We start from the raw sequence: 20121 nt of genomic DNA on the forward strand, positions 1-20121 counted from the left end.
AATTGAGTACTGTTCATGATATAACAAGACATGTATTAAAGCTTCTTGACATGTTTAACTATTTTGAAAATCACATTCCCAAATATTATTGTTTCTAACAAAAACTACATGCTGTTCCTGTTAAATTCTTTTCCCTTCTCCCTTTTTTATATGTCACATCTAACTATTGTCTTGTTGGATATTTCGGGTATGAATCAGAAAGAAGCAATATATTTTAACAACCTAAAGAGAGACAGAAAACTCGAGATATATAAAGTTGTAGTAGTTCAAATTTAGCTATCAATATTTTAAGTGATGACTCTGTTTTCACCTTGTCCAATAAAGAAGTTCCTCACCTACTAAATTTGAATTTAAAGTGCCTCATCTTGACAGTGGAGTATACAGGATGAAATTGTATAAAACACTCCATTTTCTGATAAGCTCTTTCTTTTTAATTAACTACACTTTTCAAGTAATTCCCTTATATTAGGTGAAATGTCCTTCTTGATGAAGTATAAAGATAACCTTAATTCAACTTATCTTCTATTAGTTCATCAAATATCTTGGAGGTGCGTATACTTGTTAAAGATAACTAGCAAGCAAAAAGAAACAAAAATTGAATTATCATTAAGCTTTTAAACGTATTTAATTCAGAAGATCATCTTTTTATATTAAAAACAGACCTTTAAATTTCAATAGCTAACATACTCCAATCAATATTCATAACTGCAGTCCAATTTCACAGCAGAAATAAACGTTTTTTAATAGCCAAGGCCTATAGACCTACCCAGACCAAGGTAAACAAAGTCCGCTGCCAGTTTGTCAGATATTTCAAACAGATATTTTTTCAAAGAATGAAATAAAAGTGCTTACAAGTTTGAAAAAAAAAAATTCTTCCGAAAATGATTTTGAAATTCAGGCATCTTCGCTCTTTATTTTTTAGACTAAAGTCAAGCTTTAGTTTAAATGAAATTAAGTGTATATGAAAAGAAGTAAAGAAGAATATCTTTTGATTTTTATGAGCTATACAAGTGTACAAGTGTGTATGTGTGTTATACTTTGGTTTAATGTAAATTACAAACATATTTGTTTCTCTTTCTTTTTTTTTTCTAACTTATTGTTGTTGATTGAAATGCTGATGAACCATGGAAATAAATGCAGTCAAGTTACTACAATAAAGAACCGTGTTATTTTTCTTTTTTCTTCTGTAATTATCAAAATTACTATACATTACGTTATATGCTTTGACATATCAGAGTATGCGTTCTCTATAGTGTCCTACATATATCATAAATGTGTCAGAATTATGTTTCTTTTTATTTATAGCACACATCATTACCATATCTGAATTATTGTTAATCTCACTCCCTAACAACTCATATTTAGTGACCAGATGCTTCCACTCTTGCTGCATTTCATCTTCAAATCCTTGTAGTGATTTAAATACATTTTCTAAACTTTCATATGATTTTTTCAAATTCATCTATATACATTATGTAAGCTACAAGTACATGATAGATGAAGGGGGGTTACTTTAGCAATAGGCAAATTGATTTCTTGCTCTAATTCTTCATCATCATCCTCAATCATACTAAAGGAACTAGAAGTGCTACTACTTCCTCTTGATGAAATAGTATCGTGTTTCTTGTCTTCTTCAGAGTAATGTAAATTTCTTTCTTGCATCTATTGTTAAAAATTAGATAAATACGCGATCAATTTGCTATTAAAAAAAGAAAAAGAAAAACTTGCCATATCAAGCAGCAAAGCATCGCATGTCAGCCTTTTTTCTAAAGCAAAAGCTGGGTTTATTTTCATGATGTAAAAAAAAAGAGAGGGTAACTTACCCTTTTCGTCTTCTGATAGTTTAGATGATGAAAGAGCAAGCAAAGATGGGCTGTTGATATATTGAGCAGGTACACCGTTCCAAGAATGGACATGGGGTCTTTTATCTTGCTGTTGATTTGCTGGTTGTGGCAGTGATTTGTAGTTCTTTTTGTCACTGCTGTGAGAAGTTGTTGGGAACCTTGTGTCTTCGCTACTACTGAATAGTTTGCCCAGTGAAGGAATACTTGTAGTCCGTGAAACGGATCTCGACCTTGGTCTGGGCAACATGATACTACTTGCAAGCGCTTGCTGCATAAGAAACGTAGTTCTTTCCATGTATTCTTGTGATACTCTTAAGCTTTGGTTCAAAAAAAACACTGCTCACATGTAGTGTGAATAAGAATTCTTAAAAAGAAAAAGTAAGATATAGACACCTACCATTATTCCAAAAGACGCTTTCGAAATCAAACGTATGTTGCTCTTGAGACATTTCAGCCAAATCGCGGTACTTGCTTGCAAACCCAGTTTTTGTGCATAGATTAAAGCGGAATCCTTTCATTTCCTCAGGCTGAATAAGACCTATAATCCATGGTTGAGATGAGGGTGGAAAAAGCATTTCGGTGGAAATGTTCGGATCGTCCACATAAACAATTGCACAATTGTTCTTCTCGTTGTTAATTTATGTATGCTATTTTATGTATAGTACGGTTTACCTTATATTTTACTTTTGTATAAGTTTCTTGGTCATAAATATTACAAAATGTAGATACACCATTCCATGATCTGTAATACGTCATGTCATTTGGCTCTGTTGAAGGGTTATTATAAAAGTCGCAAAGAATAGCGTATGTTTCTTACCATATTGTTTTACCAATGCTCTTGTCTTTTGATAAAGCGTTTTAAAATCTAACCATTTTTGAAAGTGATTATTTTCTTCTCTTTGGGGAGCAAATAATCTTGGACCCTTATAAAAATAATGCTCAAATGAAGTAATATTGGAGATTTCATTAATTTGAACCTCTTCTGTATTTGTTGCTGATAAAATAAATGAACCTGGACGGTCTAATTAAGAGAGTTGGTGAACATTACAAGTAAAACAACATGTTCTACTTACCAAGTACACCATCAAATAGTTCTATACTTTCAATATCAGCCCAGCCTTTGAATCTTAAAGTACCATCCTTTTTTAGCTTTGATAAAATTGTTGTTGTTGTAGTGTTTGTATCAAGTAATTCTTCAATATCAACTTCATCAAGAGAGGATCGGCTGGCGACAAGTATCTTGTCTGTAAACAAAAACAGCGTAACAGCTCTTAAAGGCTTATTCGTCACACTGTGGATTTCTAACGCATCTAAATGTGCAACAAATGAACGATTTTGGCTAACCAAGGAACACTGTGTGGATAGAGGTTAGCTGTAATGAAATTTTCACGTATAAAGACTTACGGGCGATTCTTTGATAGTTTGATATAGGCTCAAAAGCATAGTTGCTGTTTTAGTGGGATCATCGACATCCATTGTAGCAATCTCTCTTGATTTTTCACAAGCTAACTTCAAACCAGGATAGTCTGGATGATCTTGAGGAGTCAAGTTGAGGATTTCTCTGAGCATCATTGAATATCGACTGATACGTTGAACTGGCTCCACCAAAATATCCTGTAACCTTCTTTTTTTAAACTCTGGATGGTCTTTTGCTTTCAATAAGAACCTTCGATAGGTTTGATTGCTTTTGAATTCTTTAGCATGTAATTTCTGGGCGTCCCCTTGTTCTAACAAGTATTTTCTATAACATTCAAAGCTTTCCATCTACATTAACATCGTTACATTTACTGTGCTTTATAATAAATGAAATAAAGCTTACATGCTTTTGGCAAATAGAACCAAAATCATACGATTGTAAAAGGTCACTTAAAAACTTTTCATTCGCACAGGCAATTTGATCGATATTTAGAAATATTTTTGTGCATTTAAAGGTGTTTATAATACAGTTCTTGTGGTGCGTCATTGACCTAAGAGGATTCACAACATATTTCATTAATGTCTGTAGTGTTTCTACATAGGATTTTTCGGTCTTTATAAATTCTTGGATACGAAAAGCTCTTTTGTCGTCATCCTTTTCAGACTAATTCGTGTAACGATCAGTATATGAAAATGACGTTTTTCTCGGTAACACCTTACATTGTCTGACATGTTAATCATAGGGACCAATTTTTCATTTCGCTTGATAGGCTCTTTTTCTAGTCGTGTGCCTATTATTTGAAGAAACTGTTCAAGTTGAAAATGTTCATCTAAAATACGAAGGTGAGCTTCCTGAGAGTTTTTTTATGTGGGTACGAATGTATGTATTGCATTGCTTATTGTTATTTACTTTGTGTTCGTATTTTGTTGGGTACAATCAAGTCAATGTTTTGACACTTTTTAAGGAGTTAGTGTAATTCTTATTATTATGTACTAGTGCTATTTACCAGTGGCTTCTTAGTTTGACATGCCACCCTTTCGGAAAAGTCTAGGTTAATCTGATTTTCAAGAGATATAATAGGTGTTTGTGTACTCTTGATCAACTTCCACTGATGTGAGTATCCGTTGTTATAAAGATTTGTTTTAAGATTCTATTCATAAATTAGTTTCTGCTGTAAATATGCTCTTCTTTTCTAATATCACCTTGAAGTGAGTCATTAGAGGAGCAGTTGTTGAAACAAAGAAAAAAAGAATAAAAAAGAAGAAAATGCGAACGTTTATAAAGGCTTTATGTTATTGTTTTTTCCAACTTTCCATAATAAAATCTAAAATGGATCATTCGTATCACTTTAAAATTCAAGCTCCATTTAATGATTATTAAAAGTGTTTCCTTTCTTCCTTTTTCTACAGTTTTCATTGATTTATTATTATTATTATTATTTTACTTGTAGCAATCTATAGATATATGAGTTAGTTGCATTTTTTTCTATATCTTTCAACAGTATTATGAATGAAATAATAAATATGTGTGCGTACGCACTTTATATAGCGCGTGACATAAAGTAGCACTTCATGACATCCTGTTACACTTTATAGGTTTTTATCAAAAACAGTTATGACAAAAAAAAAAACAACAAATGGAAACAGAATCATCTGTTTTTGCTCAAAAGTTTCAGTAATGCAGTAAATGCTTGTTCCTTTTTTTTTTTTTTTTTTTATGTCGCTTTTATCTTTGGATGAATCGGCTATATTTTTCAGTACTCTTTTTAATAAAAAATATGATCTTGTCTATTTAAATACGTAGAATATCATTCAATATCATGTTTTGTAAGCAAATGCTCAATTAGTGAGCAATTTCTCATTCATTCATTATAGTCCTTATTGCTAATAAAGCCTCAATAACTCATTTCCTTCCTAACAATAGACTTTAAAGCTTCTTTTTATTAGAAGCCAAATGTTCTTGCAAGAAAAATAATTAAGAAAGTATGTGTATGTAAGACTTGTTTTTCAATGCATGAAAAGTGATACCTTTCTTTCCCGCTATTGCGGACCTTGTACCCCTTTTCTACCATGCTTTGTGTCACAAATCAATGGTATCATTTTTTCTTGTGAATGATGGACGGAGTTTAATTCCATTTATTACAGCCCTTATACTTTTTTTTTTGTAAGAGGATTTTATAGTCTTTATACCCTTTTCAAAAAGTGAGTTCGTGTCCCAGTAGAAGTTAATGCCGCATATACAGAAGGTCTTATAGCACGAAACTTGGTATATCTAGCAATATATAGAGTATAGCAACCTTTTTGACTCTCAACTTTCCTTCATAATATATTATATATCCGAGATGAGCAATCAGCTTTTCTTTGAGAATGGACAAGGTATTCTTGTTGACGAAGGGTTTTATGCTCTCAAAATTTTAAGCGAATCTAAACAGTATTTGCGCAATATATCTTGCGGGAACAACTATGGACCCATTACTATAAAAATTGAAGTTGAAAAGACTGTAAGCTCACTGTTCAATTGCTTCTCTCATGCAGGCATGTTTTATGGGATCAAGCTTTGTATAACAAGGATTTCTGTATATGCAGCATTAAATTATGCTGGGACACGAACCTACTTGCTGAAAAAAGTGTATACAAACCATACGATGAGTGGAACTTGAAGCATCACGTAATATCTTTGAGCAGGAATGACTCGTTCAAAGAAGACAGCGGCACAGTTATGTGCTCCGTTCAACATGTCAAGGGTTTTTTTTGTATGTGGCTCGAACAACACCATATTGTCTTGGCGAAAGAGCAGAAGGAAAACTTTTAGCTAAATTTTAAAAAGATGTATGTCTGTGTCCCTTGGTATCCTCCGAGTTTCTTTGGGCTGCTTCTTTGTCAGCCGTACACAAAAAGAAGTTAATCCTAGTAAAATACCTCTACAGATGTCTATCTATCATTGTATTGAACTACAGTCAAGTAAGCTTTTGTTTTCTTGTGACATTAATAATAGGATAGCGTCTGCTTGTTGCTGTTAGAACCTTGTGTTTTTCCTTTTTTCCGTTTGCTATATTTATTACTTAGGCTGCAAAGATGCCATGCTTTTTTTGTTATTCTATATCTCAAACCAGCAGTATCTTTATTTCAGAGCGATTTTTATGTATTTTTACTTGTTAAAAACAGACACTGAGGGATATCTATACCATGCACTCTTCACTAAAAAAATACATGTTTTATACATTGATCGTTGTTTTTCATAGAACAAATCTAGTTTTAAAAAGGCGAGCTACCAAGAACGAACTATAGTTGAAATTCAGCAGAATGCTATAGTGATGACAATATTAAAAGAACTAGTCTATTCTTTGATCTTTTGCTAGTTTTGGTTCATAAAATAATTACTTTGTAAAGATGTAGGAAAAAGAGGAAAAAAGACAGATAGTTTTTAAAATAAAAATTTAGTAAGTAGTTCGAGAAAGAACAAAGCCTTTTTTAGTAATCTAAATTTTACATGTCACAGATCTTATTATTACTGGGTTTTGAATAAATATTTGGATACTTTTTTCCAACAAGCTTAAGAAAAACTGGTGCAACACTGAGAGGAGATTGAACTAATATGAGACTATTTCAAAGCCATTGAGATCCCTGAGCTGAGACGATTTTTTTTCTTCAATTCATTTTAACTTTATTAAACAATATCGACTTAATAATGTCATTTATCCCATACCGACCAGACCAGCAAGAACAATTTGTAGATGAATACATTAATTCCGATGAAGAAATGGAAGAAAGAGACGAAATACAAGAAGTAGACTATGGTCATACTCAATATACCGTGATGAATGTTGTCAATAAGGATAGCATGACCAACGATGAGTTAGAAGAAATGGAAACTAACTTAGCTAACTTGATATTAGAAGAGGAAAACTTTCAGCTAGTCCAAATGAAGTACAAAAGCTACTCCCCCGCGCAAATTGCTGGTTTCATCCACAGTTTGCAGGAAGAGGGCTGTACTGTACCTGAAGCAGCAAAGAAGGCAATTATTCCTCGTAGCACAGCCTACAGAATGTGGACAGAGTTTAACGAGAGTGGAGGAAGAGAGCTTCTGGATTTAAAAAAAATAAAGGACAAGATAACCGTGGACGACTTCCCATCTTGAAAGAAGAGCACTCTCAACTCTTAATCAACTACAGTAGCCGCTCTATTTAAGGGTGACCAAAATTTTTGGAATATCCACCCCTTAAATAGAACATACCCTTAAATCGAAATTCGTGGCTGTTAAAAAATTGAACTCACTTAATATGTATTGTAGCTACACTATAGACATGTTTGTACAACTTATTTCCACATAGGCCACTGTCGCTTAGTATAGATTTGGTAATTGTGTAAGGACATTAACAAATCAAAACTTGCTTAAGACTTGATCAAACTTGCTGGAAGGATAATATGCGAGTCGTAGACTCAAAATAATTTTGATGAGAATAAACACATGACATAATAAAGTTATTTTTTTTTTGTTTAGATTCTATCTATAAGCGTGTACGCCTTTCTTTCTCAAAATATTGAGCTTTTGGATCAAAATGCTACTGGCCAGCTTAATCAAACAGAATTGGGTGAATGAGCTATGAAGAAATTCAATTTAGATCAACCACTTAACCAACAGACTATATCAAACATTCTCAAAAATGCTGAAAAGTTATATAATAATATTAATGTTATCAATAATGGCAAAAGTCTAACAACAACACGCTATCCCAACTTGATGAAGTAGTAAAGTTTGTTGCAGACATGAACAATAACAATCTACCAGTCAATCGAGACTGAATCCTTCGATGTGTAAGACCTATTGCTTGAGTGAAGTATAGAATCCTTGAAAATGAAATTTTATTTTCTTCTAGATGGCTCACCAAACTTTTTAAGCGAATTGGAGTAAAATGCAGACCAATGCATGGTGAAAGTGCCTCGGTAGGCATCACTTCTGAAAACATTCAGAACGAATTGAGGAAGATAGAAGAACTTCTTGGGCCATGTGATCCTGTAGATGTCATGAACTTTGATGAAACAGGTTTATATTACCAGCAACCACCAAGAAGAACCATATGTTCCGAGTCGCTTGATGGCCTTAAAAAAAAGTAAAACTCGTCTGACAGTTGGGTTGCTCTGTAACGCGGATGGGACTTACAAAGGGCAATCAATTGTTATCGCACAAGACAAGAGCCCCAAATGTTTTAAAGCAAGAGCTAATTTGTTATCCATGACTGCAATTGGAAAAAACCATGAAATTGAATACCACTATTCTACTGATGCTTGGATGACAACTTAAAATTTTCACAGCATACGCGAAAAAGTTAAATGTTGCCTTTGGAAGACAGAATCGAAAAATTGCTCTTCTTTTGGATAATGCATCCGTTCATAAAGTAAGAATTCCGCTCAACAATATTAAATTGATATTTCTCCTAGCAAAAACACGACTAGCAAGCTGCAGGCTCTTGATGCAGGTACCCTATTATTTGTTGATAAAATGCTATATAAGCTGTCTTTTTGTTTTACAGTTTTCTCATTCATATTTTATATACACAGGAATTATTGACAACTTTAAGGCACACTTCCGAGCCCAGCAATACGATCGTACTTTATGTCTGTATATCAGTAAAAAGATGGATAATCCGAATGTTTACAAAATGGATTAAGCTCAGGCTATGTTTTTTCTAGACAATGCATGGCTTAAAGTAAAACCAGAAACAACAAAAGGAATGCTCCCAGATCTCCCCAGGAACTTTGACAACAAAGTTACTGATGTTAACCAGTTGAACCTTGAAGCAGTTGAAAACGAGATGTAGTATGTTATACAACAAGCACTACTAATAATGAAGAAATGGCAGAAGGCAACATAGATGAAACAGAAGAAAATGATAATACAGAGCAAGATGAGCAGCGTGTCGATATAGTAGAGTGTAAAAAACGGTTGAGAGAAGCCAATGAAACTATTCTCATGTGCAAAGTTCCTTTGGATGATCTTGATCGTAAATTACATCGCCGAATTCGAATGAGACTGGCTGATTCTTGTGCTGAATTAAATAAGTCAAAAGAGCAAACAAATCTTCGATCTTATTTTACAAAGTAAATAATTTGTTGTAAGAATACTCCAAAAAACTCTCACTTATAAAAATTTTTCTATTTAGTGGTAAAAATATTTGGTTTGCACCCTTTAATAAAATAGTGGTAGAGTGATATTTATGCTGGGGACCTATGCCTTTCTTTAGAAATACACCCATAAATAGAAAATACCCTTAAATCAGACACCCTTAAATAGAGTGGCTACTGTACATTGATTCAAATGCTGCATCAACTGTAGATCTAGCCCATGATGAACTACGTAAAGCCTTTCCGAGCTTACAAATTTCGGTTAATGCAGTCTATAAGCATAGGAGGTCAAAATGCAACCTGTCGTTGAAGAGAGCCGAAATTCTTCGCGAGGAATGTGACTCAGATAAGACAATTGAAAAGAGGAAGTTGTATATTGAGAGACGCAAAGAGCCGTATATATGGCGCACCAAAGCATTACAAACTATATAAGTCAAAAGAAGCTTTAAAACAGGAACAAGCGGAAGTGGAAGAAGCAGTCAACAGTGACAAAAAGGAAGACTTCATACTTGGTAAAGATAGTCAGTAACTTAGAAAATAAATTGAATCCTAATTTTATAATATAGAAAATGATAGTCAAATTGTTGAATTCCTTAATTATATTTACCGACCATCAGAGGAAGCTCTTTTTGATTCGCGATATAAGCCAGCTCTTGTATCTGATAAAGATATTTTGTCAACCGTTTGGAAATTCACAACCAAATTTGACAAAAAAAGCCCTTTAAGCTTTAGTCAATGGTTGAGCCATCAAAAGCTTGATCTGATAGCCGTGGAGCCTCAAAGGAAAAATTTGAAGACAGGAAGTGAAATCAGAATCAGAAAGCGACAGTTAAATGTCCTTAATGATAAATATCTTCGTGGGTTTAAAAATATAAATTGAAAATAAAAAAAATTGCTAATTCTTGTTTTGTAGCATCTGTGGCAGAAAACGTGCTTGATGTATTGCCGAATCATCATTTAAAAATCAATGCCATGAAGAAAGATGGTTACAAGATCATTGGATATTGTAGGAAAACAGTTGCAGAAACAGGAAACAGAGTTAGCTGTTTGCAAAGAATGGTCAATATTTTATATGAAAGATCACTGGTGGACAAGGTTTTCGTTTCCGGCCGTAGTTCTACCAAGCAACAATTTCTGAAACGTGATCTGAAAAATGATGATTGTTTGTCGTTCCTAAATCAATCTCAGTTGGCTCCACTCCGTCTCCTAATGTGATAGATGCTCTCTGAGCCACGCTTTATTTTCCTTTTTGTAATAAGTAATAAATTTCTCTTTCTTCCCTATATCTTTCTAAGCCGCGCATCGTGGAAAAACTATGGATTATATCAATCACACAAATGTACAAGACGAAGAGTCAAATCAACAAACAACCTTTACTCGAGCTGAAGTCGAGGAAATCATCAGAGAACTTGAAGAAAAAAGATAATTAATCGAAAAGGGCAACTTCATGTGCAAGATCGACTTGAAGGGCGCCTACACTGTAGTTCCAATTCATCCAGAATCTCGACAATATCTCATTTTCAAAAACGAAGGAAAAGTTTATCAATATCGTTCTCTCGCATTTGGACTAAACGTCGCTCCCAGGCTATTCTCAAAACTAATGAGATATGCAATAGAACCATTACGTTACCAAGGAACCCGCTTAGTATACTATCTCGACGACATCTGTCTACTTTCAAGGTCAAAAGAAGATCTATTAAAAACAACACAAACGGCAATAAAACATCTAAAATCTTTGGTATTCATAATCAACGAAGGAAAGAGCATACTTACATCCTCTCAAACACAGGAATTCCTAGGATTCCAATTCAATACAAAGAAAATGAAGATTACCGACTGATCATACTTTATTCTTGGCACACATTGAAAAACCGGAACAGGTTGCATCTATTCGTCCCTCAACGATGTCAAGTTGGGTTAAATTTATCATAGAAAGATCAGGAATAGATACCACCATATATAAAGCACATTCAATAAGATCAGCAACAAGTACAAAGGCAGTAGAAAAAGGACACTCTATTCAAGCAGTAAAGGAACATGCCGGTTGGAGTCTCAACTCAAATACATTTGAGTGGTTCTATTACAAACCAGCAAATCAAGGCTCTTCAAGTACAGCAATGACCCATTCAATTTTTTCTCAAGCTGAAAACTCTATCACATTGGGAGACGGAGTGGAGCCCACTGAGATTGATTTAGGAACGACAAACAATCCTAATGTTGGCGAAACGAGGTCGAATAATGTGATAGATGCCCACCCATGGTATTGCCGATACTTAGGCTTTTAATTCGTATCATTATACTTTGTATCTTATTCCCACCCTAAAAAAAATTGAATATATGCTTAGGCAGAAAGATATAGGGAAGAAAGGGAAATTTATTATTTATTACAAAAAGGAAAATAAAGCGTGGCTCAGAGAGCATCTATCACATCATTCAACTTCATTTCGCCAACATTAGGATTTAAACTGTGTTCCTCACTGCTGCGGCAAGGACCCAGCATTGACAATAACAACCGCGCGAATCATATAAAGTCATAGATGGCATGAAAGCACAACCATTTTGATAATAATTTTATGTCCAACTTAGATTTCTTTTTGTCTTTTTTGTTGAACACGTATCATGTCAGTGTGCGATGTGCACAATAAGGTGCTTAAAATGATGTTTTTTTCCTGATTAAGATGAGACGTTTCTCAGACTACTCAATGTGACACCGTATTTTAGTGTTTTTCATCGTTATTGTTCTCAAAGAACTCAAATGCGAATTTGTTTTGATTAAGTTGTATGAACCTATATTCATCAACAATGCGAGAGATATTAACTAATCTTTATCGTGATTTTCCTTTAATAGATTTCGAAACAAATATCAAGGGGAAATTGTATGATTCATAGAATTTACAGAACTCAACTTTGTGAAACTAGTCGTACGACATGAGGGGAGTTTGTTAAGTTGCAACATAAATAGTTTATAATACTTGAAATCCAATTTATTAGTTTATGAAAGAAGATCAACAGTATCAGATCAATTAAAAAGGACCCAGCTCTGTCATACCCTTCCTATTTTGACCTTGTGGATGTTTAAGGACTGATGGCCCAACCATGCCTGCTAAAAGAGTAAAAGGAAACGTGATGTACCAAAGTTTACTCTTTTTATTTCACTGTGGCTTTTGTGTAAGCCCAAAGTGTTGTCAAGAGATATTTTGATTAGTTCTTGATAAAATAATCCTGGGTTTTGAGAACATTACACGCCATATTCACTTTACGGATCTGCTTATTTCCAGTGAGGGGTTGTACCAAATCAGGAGAAAACTTGATCTAACATAATAATTAGGCTTTATTTTCAAGTTAAATTTCATGTACACTTTTAGATTAAAACAAAGGGTGCCATAATCAAAACTTACGACTTTTTTTTTTTTTTTTTTTTTTTTTAAAAAAAAAAAAAAATTCATAATAACGACAGCCAACCCGAAGTTTTAATATAGTCAAGATGGCCAAAGCAATCAAAGCTAATTTTGATATTGTTGTCATTGTCGAATTCACTGGATACCTTCAGAATTAAGTCTCCCAATCTGTTTAATCCAAAAAGATACAAGGATTCATCAACCATGAACTGATATCTGCCATCTCTATGTTTACCAAGTAAAATGAGTTAATTGGCATTGATTATGAATAAATGTTGTTTTTGAGATAAAAGTGCATTCTGATTAAATACAAGTTTATGGTCACTCACATCCTGTTTAGTTGTATGTATCTGATAATTATAAAAATTAAAAATAAAGTGTTCATATAAAATTAAAACCTCTTGAATGCCTCAGCTTTATATCGTGCTGAAGATAGAATCTAAGAATTCAATGATATCTTGATCGTCAATGCCTCTCAACACTGATCGAGCTTCCTATCACATTTTTCATTTCAGTAGTCAAAGTCCAAAACGTAATACATAGTGACGAAGTGATACATGTTAAATATGCTCCCAGCATAATCAATACAAGTCATGCTTGTTGTATATGATTCACCATGCCTATCATAATATATTAAACTGGGAATTTGCACGAGATAAAACGCCCTTCGCACATTTAATAAGTTTTAATTTACAGTATTAAATAAAGGGAAACAAGTAGATGAGGATAGTATCCAGGTTATTCAAGCTCCATTCATCTTGCCTGAAACTACAAGGATCTTTGGGTTTATCTTCTTTCCAAATACTATTGTCTTGAAGTATTGGTTGATCTCTATTATATCCCAAAGTATCTTGTCTATTTCTCTTTTATTGCTTGAGTCACCAACCTTACTCTGTTATTTTCTCTAGGACGGTTGATTTGGTTATTTTTGATACTATAAACAAGCTTAATTTCTAGTTCTTTCATAAAATGAAACCAAGCTGTGTAATAGAGAAAAAGAAAGAAATAATTTTATTGACAACTGTTGTGCTAAATTAACATAAAATTACACATTGAAGATCCATGAATGCTGCGGATGATTTGGGGTAAAATCTCTTAACCAAACGAATTTTAATATATCTTTTTTAAGCTGGGGGGTGAAACGAGTTACCTTCTTTTCAGCATTCATTTCCTGAAACGCTGTACTACTTTGCTCCTTCTCCTTCTTTCATTGATTTGCTACAATGAAGTATTCTAAGAATTCAATGATTAATAATTCCCATTTAAAATAAAGAATTGGTGGTGTTTATGGCCTTATTGGATAGACTGTTTCAATTAATAAAAAAGCGATAAGCAATTGTGACACAAAGCAGACATAAGACGATTGTTTATATTATAAAAGAGAGCAATAAAAGTAATTCTTTGCTATTCATTCTCACTATTCATCTTGTCTAAATGTTTTTCAATCGGATCGATTACTATTTCTTGTAAATAGTGCAATCAACTGTAGCTTTCTTCTCTTAAGCCAGAAAAAAAATTTTCCCCAAAAAAAGAAAATAACCAAAAAGAGAGGTGAAGAGTCGGTCACCTTAATTTGGTAATTTTTTTAAGGTGTGGATCGGGTGAGATTGACTCATGTATTACACAATCTACGCGCGGTTAAGCTTCAATAGCTTTACTTCTAAAACCTTATTCATGTGAAATAACAATTTGAGTGTCACAAAAACCTTTTTCTCTCTTGTTTATTAAATCCTGTCTTTTTCTCTCTTTTTTTTTTTTCTTGCTTACTTTTTCTTGATCTGTTACTACTGTACAAATGGAACCATCCACTTATCCCCTATTCCCTCAACTTGATTATTCTCAGTTAGAGACTCAGATGATGTATTGCTATGAAGAAATCTATTATCCACAACAACAACAACAACAACAATATTCGATGATTCCCGTGTACAGTCAACAGCAACATCAGCAAGAACAAAATCTATTTCTTCAGTCTCCTAATACATCCTCTTGCAGTAGCATCTGTAGTAGTATAAATTCTCCTGCTTCAGTACAACTGGATAGTTTTCTATATGAACTTATGGCAACCACACCTCCTCTACTTGATAATTCATCTATCAAAAATACCAACAGATCAAAAAACCCAGCCATGTATAAATGTGACTTTGAAGGCTGTACCAAGACCTTCACACGTACTTATAATCTCAAATCACATCGACGTACACATACAGATGAAAAGCCCTTTGTATGCCAGGTGTGTTCAAAGGCATTCGCAAGACAACATGATCGAAATAGACATGCCAAGTTACATCTCGGTTTAAGACCATTTTCATGTCAATATTGTCAAAAATCATTTGCTAGACAAGATGCACTCAATCGACATTTAAAACGAGACAATAAAAGCATGGACTCAATACCACCTTGCTATTATATAAAAATACGTCAAGAACAACAAAACAAAAAGAAAAAACGTTCATTACATTAAAACGCATTCCTATATATTTATTTGTATCATTATTCTCTTCCTTACTCTTTGTCTTACATTTTGTATAAAATAAAATATTTGTTTTTTTTTTATTAAAAAAAGAAGGGTATCTTTTGGTTGCGTTCATGCAAGATCTTCTGGTTTAGGTAAATCACATAAAAGAGCTTCAAGAGATTTCCAGTTATCTATTGTCTTTCGATTGAATTGAAGTTGCTGATGTACATAGTTTTGATAAAGTAAAGAAACGAAAGCTTGCTGTTTATGCAAATAGCTTAATTCACTAGCTGCGCAGTAACGAATATAAATATCTCTTCTCTGCTGATATTTCAATCGCTCAGTGTCCTATTCAAATTTATAAGTCAGTTGTATCAATAATTAATAATCCTACGTTTTGGATGGTGATATCTAATCTCTCTACTTCAGACTCTAGTCCTGGTACACCACGATGCTGATTGACTTTTGCGGTGTTGGATGCAATTCTTTTTGTTAGCGAATCAATCTGATGAACTTCCAATCTTGTTTTTCTTTCGAGCATATCAATAAAGCAAGCAAGAATATCACGGTGTCTCTTTAAGCTTTCGAGAACTCCAGAAATAGATAAAGAAGTCTCATTTTCAATAATCGTTCTTTCTTCATTCATGTAATCCCCAACTGATTCATATCCTCGTACAACGTGAGGGCAAGCTTGACAATTGGGTACAAAACACGCTTGTTCAATGTTGCCTATTTCCCTATTTATACATGCTTAGATGTGTAACACAGTGGACAGTGATCCTATTTACTTTAACGCCTTGTTGTAAATCATTAATTGCTCCATTCTCTCCTGTCTTAATTTAATCATACGTCCCATAGTAGAACAAAGCACATCGTATCTCTCAATCGATTTAGGTAATCTGTTTTTGACTACCTCAATACGTGAATCAAGGTCATCTGGTATCAGTGGTTCATATCCTGCCACATCTGGGTTCACCCTTACAAATTCTTCCTCTGTTGATGGTAACTTGGCTCCCTTCCTCCATGCTGCAAATTCCTTTTTTATATATAAGTAAATGAATACATAAAAAATAGGCTTTATGCTTACTGTTTCTTCAGTCAAAAAGATGGATACTACTTCGTCATTCTTTAATACTGGATGTCGTACAACACAATTAATAAAACGTGATAAACCCTGACAGCGTTGCTCAATAAATGTATCATCCTCTACAAGTACATTAGTAAATATATAAAGTATGAATAAAATATAATATTTACTGCCAGAAAATCTTTTAGGTGGTAAAAAGGGTACAACTCTAAAGGGGTATCTTTTCATTAAAGTTTCCCAAAACCAATAAAAATCACTATATCTTCTTCTTACAGACGTTTGTCGATGGCTACTCTGTACCCAATAATTTACGTGTGGAAATAAAAACCCTTCTTTTTCTGCTACAGTAACAGTAATCGTGTCAAGATTTGAAAACCATTCAGCCGATGATATCTTTTTATCCGTTTCTTGTTCTTGCACAATCCTTTTTTTATCCATCGTAGTTCCATTTAAAGCAGCCTTTTTTTTGGTTTCATTGACTGGAAATAAGTTGGGTGTAGGTGGGCTGTTCGATAGACGCCATGGATCATCATCAAAGCTTGATTGTTTGGGTTTGCTATTAGGTTTAATAGAAACTAACTCGAGATTGGGTAATAAAGGAACAGGTAAATCTACATGAATAGGCATTTAATTTTTTTATATGAAAAATAAATATTTTTTCCTCTATTACCATTGCGATGTTGATATACTTTCATCAAAGAGACATCTATCATTTTTTATATGAGCAAACAGTCATTCTTTTTGTTCTGTTTCTATACCCATATTCTTTTGTGCACATCCCAGTAAAGCCAAAGACGTATTAAATTCATTTCTTGTAACATACATTGCACCAGCAGGAATCACGATAGCAACAATCTTATTTATAGCAGTTTAATACCTCTATTTTTTTTTTTTTTTCTTTTCTCTCTCTCTCTATTTATCAAAAATTAATCTTTTACCTACTTGCTCATATAAACGGGGTCCAAGTCCCCCTAATCCAATAATAGTCTCCAAAGATTCAATACTCACGCGGTCACCAATAGGCCCCGCACGAATATAGGCTGTATCAAATATCTCTGGTAAATCCACTCCGACTAATAATAAATAATAAATAAAACTCGACAAGAAAACATAAAAAAGAACATTTTACCTAACGCATTAGCAGCTGTAATACCTTCTGTTAATAAACTTTCTTCCATATTTGTAGTTGAAGAAGTTAAGGGTTGACGAATGACATCGACTGGATCAAAACCTCCTGAACTCCACGGGTCTTCTTCAACTGCAAATGAAATAGATCTCGGTTCTGGTGTAAAAAAACTGTTGGTGCTTGCAAAAGGATCTTCAGACATTTTTCACAAAAATACAGAGGAAAAAAAAAGAGGAAAAAAAAAGAGGGAGAAATAAGTGAAAGAGAGAGAGAGAGAGAGAGGAGAGGAAATAAAAAAAAGTGCCATGTTTTTTTCTTGGTAGGATGACGTGAATCTTTTTTTTTTTTTTTTTTTTTTTTTTTTTCAAAACCTCATGTGCTGTATCTGTTGTGGACACTTGTCTTTTTTAGGAAACTTTATGCTTTTTTTTTCTCATATAAAAATCACGCGAGGGTCATTTCATTTCTTTTGTAAGCCATTTGGATGATGATATGCTCCTTTTTATGTTTTCGGGTGCCTGAAGAAACAGCCCCAATGAAAATAAAAGTAGAAAAAAGGATATAGTTTGGCAGATTTTGCTTGACATAAACTATTAAAAAAAGTCCGACATCATTGCATTCTCCTCTTTTCAAATGTGTGCCCTGATTCATGCCGATGAAGATATTATCTGCAAGTTGATATTCTCGATAGCCAACGTCGAAGCTTGTACACAATGCCTAGATTCAAAATATTGACTGCGGCATTTAAATTGCTTTTTATAAAAACAAACGTGTTTATAATCAGAGTTTGGTTCAAGTTCATGTCACTGCTATATATTAAGAAACCTTATGTAAAGGAAGTATCTCGAGTAAAAGATGTTCTTAAGCTTAGTTATGGTCATTATTATAGAAAATTTCAATTTTTAACTTATATTAACAAATTCCACTAATTCCTGATCCGAATACCTCCCTTCAGACACTCATAAAATGCGACAGCCAATTCACTTTTCTTGAAAATTTTGCAAGATACAATATGAAAGCGCACAGGAAATTCAAGCAATGTGTGCTTATAAAAGATACCTGCATAGAAAATGTAGGGTTATCATCTATTTATTATGCATTAAGCAAAATAGGCTAAAATTAATACCCGCACATTTTCCCTACCTTCTTTTATTATGCAATCCTATAGCTTATAGCTAAGCCAAAAGATCAATGTTTAGTTCAAAGTACAAATCCTGAATAGGGTACTTTACTCAATATACTAAGATGCATAGTCTTTTAAGAATGAAATGATATACATTAGATTAAGAAAGTATATTGTGTGCATGGTAGCGTTTAAGGTTGAATTGATCGCATATAATCTAAATGAGGATGCCTACAAACATTCAAGCATAAGTTCATTTACAGATGAATGTCGCCAAGTTTTGTATAGTAAGAAAAGTAAGTTTGATGCAACAGTTATGACATGTTTGCCGAATAGTTATGGCTATTTCAAAGAGGCTAAATCTAGGTACTACAGCGATACATCAACATGGTGCCTATTAAGCTTTTTTACTCCTTTTATGGTAAAATGCCTACAAAAACATGTGAAAACGACTTTTTAAATTGACATATGAAGATGAACAAAGAGTGATTTCAAGTTGCTTGTTATACACATCATTGTCCTTACGTAAAAAAATAACATTAAAAGAAGTACAACAAGTCTCTCTTAAAAATCATATGCGCGTTTATATAAGCTTTGAAAAATATATATAAACACCCGCTTAACCATCTCATCCTTCTTAGTTTTTAAATAATATTTAATTAAATTACATCAAATGAATCATTTCTATTTCTTTCTTACTGTCTTGCTCTCTTCCTGTGCTGCTGTAATCATTGAAAAACATGATCAACCTATTCTTTCTATTCAATATCCTACTGAATCTGACGTGTTTTCTCTTGGTAGCAAACTGACAATCCAGTGGTCCATCAGTGACAACCATTCCTTTTTGGTTGATATCAACGCCATCTCTAACGACGACAGGGTTCCTATTGCTCAAGGATTGAATGCTACAGTGGAAAACTACACTTGGACAGTAAGTGATTTGTGACATGAATATATGCAAATGATTGATATCGCTTTGTGTAGGTTCCTAATGAATTAATGAAAAAAGCCAATAAATTATGGACTATTGAAATTAGTTATCCTGTTAATCAAACGTAAATGTGTATATGACACACTTGCTTTCTCTTCCTTTTTACTTACAGCTTTTATTTAATAGTGCCTCTTCAGGATCAATTGCTATTATCAAATCAACTTCAATCACTCAATCTTTTGTTCCTACGGCTACTATAGGTCGATATATGGCTAGTTACACGGCAGCTGCTAGTATTACAGTAGATGGAGAGAACAGCAAAACTCACGAACAAAGTTTAGGTATAGCATTATCTGTAGACCCTTTGATTTTGATACTTTCAACTGCGACTATTGCTCTGTTTATGCTTTGAATGGACTTGTATAAAGTAACACTTAGATTTTTATAGATTACTTTTTATTTGTATAATGATTATACTTCCAATCTCTTCTTTATTTGATATTGTTACAAGTAATACTCGAAACAAGAAATAAATAAATAAAAAACTGTAGTAAGCTTGTTCATTTCGCAGGCTCAGCAGATTTCTGTTAAAAAAAATCGCAAAGACCATATTAA

General features: G+C 33.4%; 8 protein-coding genes across 8 annotated transcripts; 6 read left to right on the plus strand and 2 right to left on the minus strand.

Moving 5' to 3' along the window:
* Positions 1-1093: 1093 nt before the first annotated feature.
* RO3G_11598 (uncharacterized protein) lies at positions 1094-2600 on the minus strand (the record flags this gene model as incomplete). The annotated part of the gene is made up of 8 exons (XM_067666182.1): positions 1094-1148; positions 1214-1257; positions 1319-1462; positions 1513-1662; positions 1729-1766; positions 1824-2180; positions 2242-2467; positions 2517-2600. 8 exons carry the CDS (start codon positions 2598-2600, stop codon positions 1094-1096), a joined length of 1098 nt encoding a protein of 365 aa, XP_067522283.1.
* Positions 2601-6948: 4348 nt separating this feature from the next.
* Positions 6949-7398, plus strand: RO3G_11599 (uncharacterized protein; the record flags this gene model as incomplete). The annotated part of the gene is made up of 1 exon (XM_067666183.1): positions 6949-7398. One exon carries the CDS (start codon positions 6949-6951, stop codon positions 7396-7398), a length of 450 nt encoding a protein of 149 aa, XP_067522284.1.
* A 1556-nt stretch (positions 7399-8954) lies between these two features.
* RO3G_11600 (uncharacterized protein) lies at positions 8955-10263 on the plus strand (the record flags this gene model as incomplete). Its single annotated transcript, XM_067666184.1, has 4 exons — positions 8955-8968; positions 9096-9359; positions 9747-9895; positions 9950-10263. The coding sequence occupies 4 exons, from the start codon at positions 8955-8957 to the stop codon at positions 10261-10263; spliced, it is 741 nt and encodes a 246-aa protein (XP_067522285.1).
* A 1237-nt stretch (positions 10264-11500) lies between these two features.
* Positions 11501-11706, plus strand: RO3G_11601 (uncharacterized protein; the record flags this gene model as incomplete). Its single annotated transcript, XM_067666185.1, has 2 exons — positions 11501-11613; positions 11661-11706. 2 exons carry the CDS (start codon positions 11501-11503, stop codon positions 11704-11706), a joined length of 159 nt encoding a protein of 52 aa, XP_067522286.1.
* A 2870-nt stretch (positions 11707-14576) lies between these two features.
* RO3G_11602 (uncharacterized protein) lies at positions 14577-15245 on the plus strand (the record flags this gene model as incomplete). Its single annotated transcript, XM_067666186.1, has 1 exon — positions 14577-15245. One exon carries the CDS (start codon positions 14577-14579, stop codon positions 15243-15245), a length of 669 nt encoding a protein of 222 aa, XP_067522287.1.
* Positions 15246-15368: 123 nt separating this feature from the next.
* RO3G_11603 (uncharacterized protein) lies at positions 15369-17654 on the minus strand (the record flags this gene model as incomplete). The annotated part of the gene is made up of 8 exons (XM_067666187.1): positions 15369-15587; positions 15634-15976; positions 16028-16275; positions 16327-16445; positions 16497-16937; positions 17085-17181; positions 17269-17399; positions 17456-17654. 8 exons carry the CDS (start codon positions 17652-17654, stop codon positions 15369-15371), a joined length of 1797 nt encoding a protein of 598 aa, XP_067522288.1.
* Positions 17655-18643: 989 nt separating this feature from the next.
* On the plus strand, positions 18644-18976 carry RO3G_11604 (uncharacterized protein; the record flags this gene model as incomplete). The annotated part of the gene is made up of 3 exons (XM_067666188.1): positions 18644-18657; positions 18735-18871; positions 18912-18976. The coding sequence occupies 3 exons, from the start codon at positions 18644-18646 to the stop codon at positions 18974-18976; spliced, it is 216 nt and encodes a 71-aa protein (XP_067522289.1).
* A 272-nt stretch (positions 18977-19248) lies between these two features.
* RO3G_11605 (uncharacterized protein) lies at positions 19249-19974 on the plus strand (the record flags this gene model as incomplete). The annotated part of the gene is made up of 4 exons (XM_067666189.1): positions 19249-19506; positions 19560-19630; positions 19693-19847; positions 19955-19974. 4 exons carry the CDS (start codon positions 19249-19251, stop codon positions 19972-19974), a joined length of 504 nt encoding a protein of 167 aa, XP_067522290.1.
* Positions 19975-20121: the final 147 nt, after the last annotated feature.

Source organism: Rhizopus delemar, genomic scaffold, assembly GCF_000149305.1.
Source record: "Rhizopus delemar RA 99-880 supercont3.9 genomic scaffold, whole genome shotgun sequence".
NCBI lineage: Eukaryota > Fungi > Mucoromycota > Mucoromycetes > Mucorales > Rhizopodaceae > Rhizopus > Rhizopus delemar.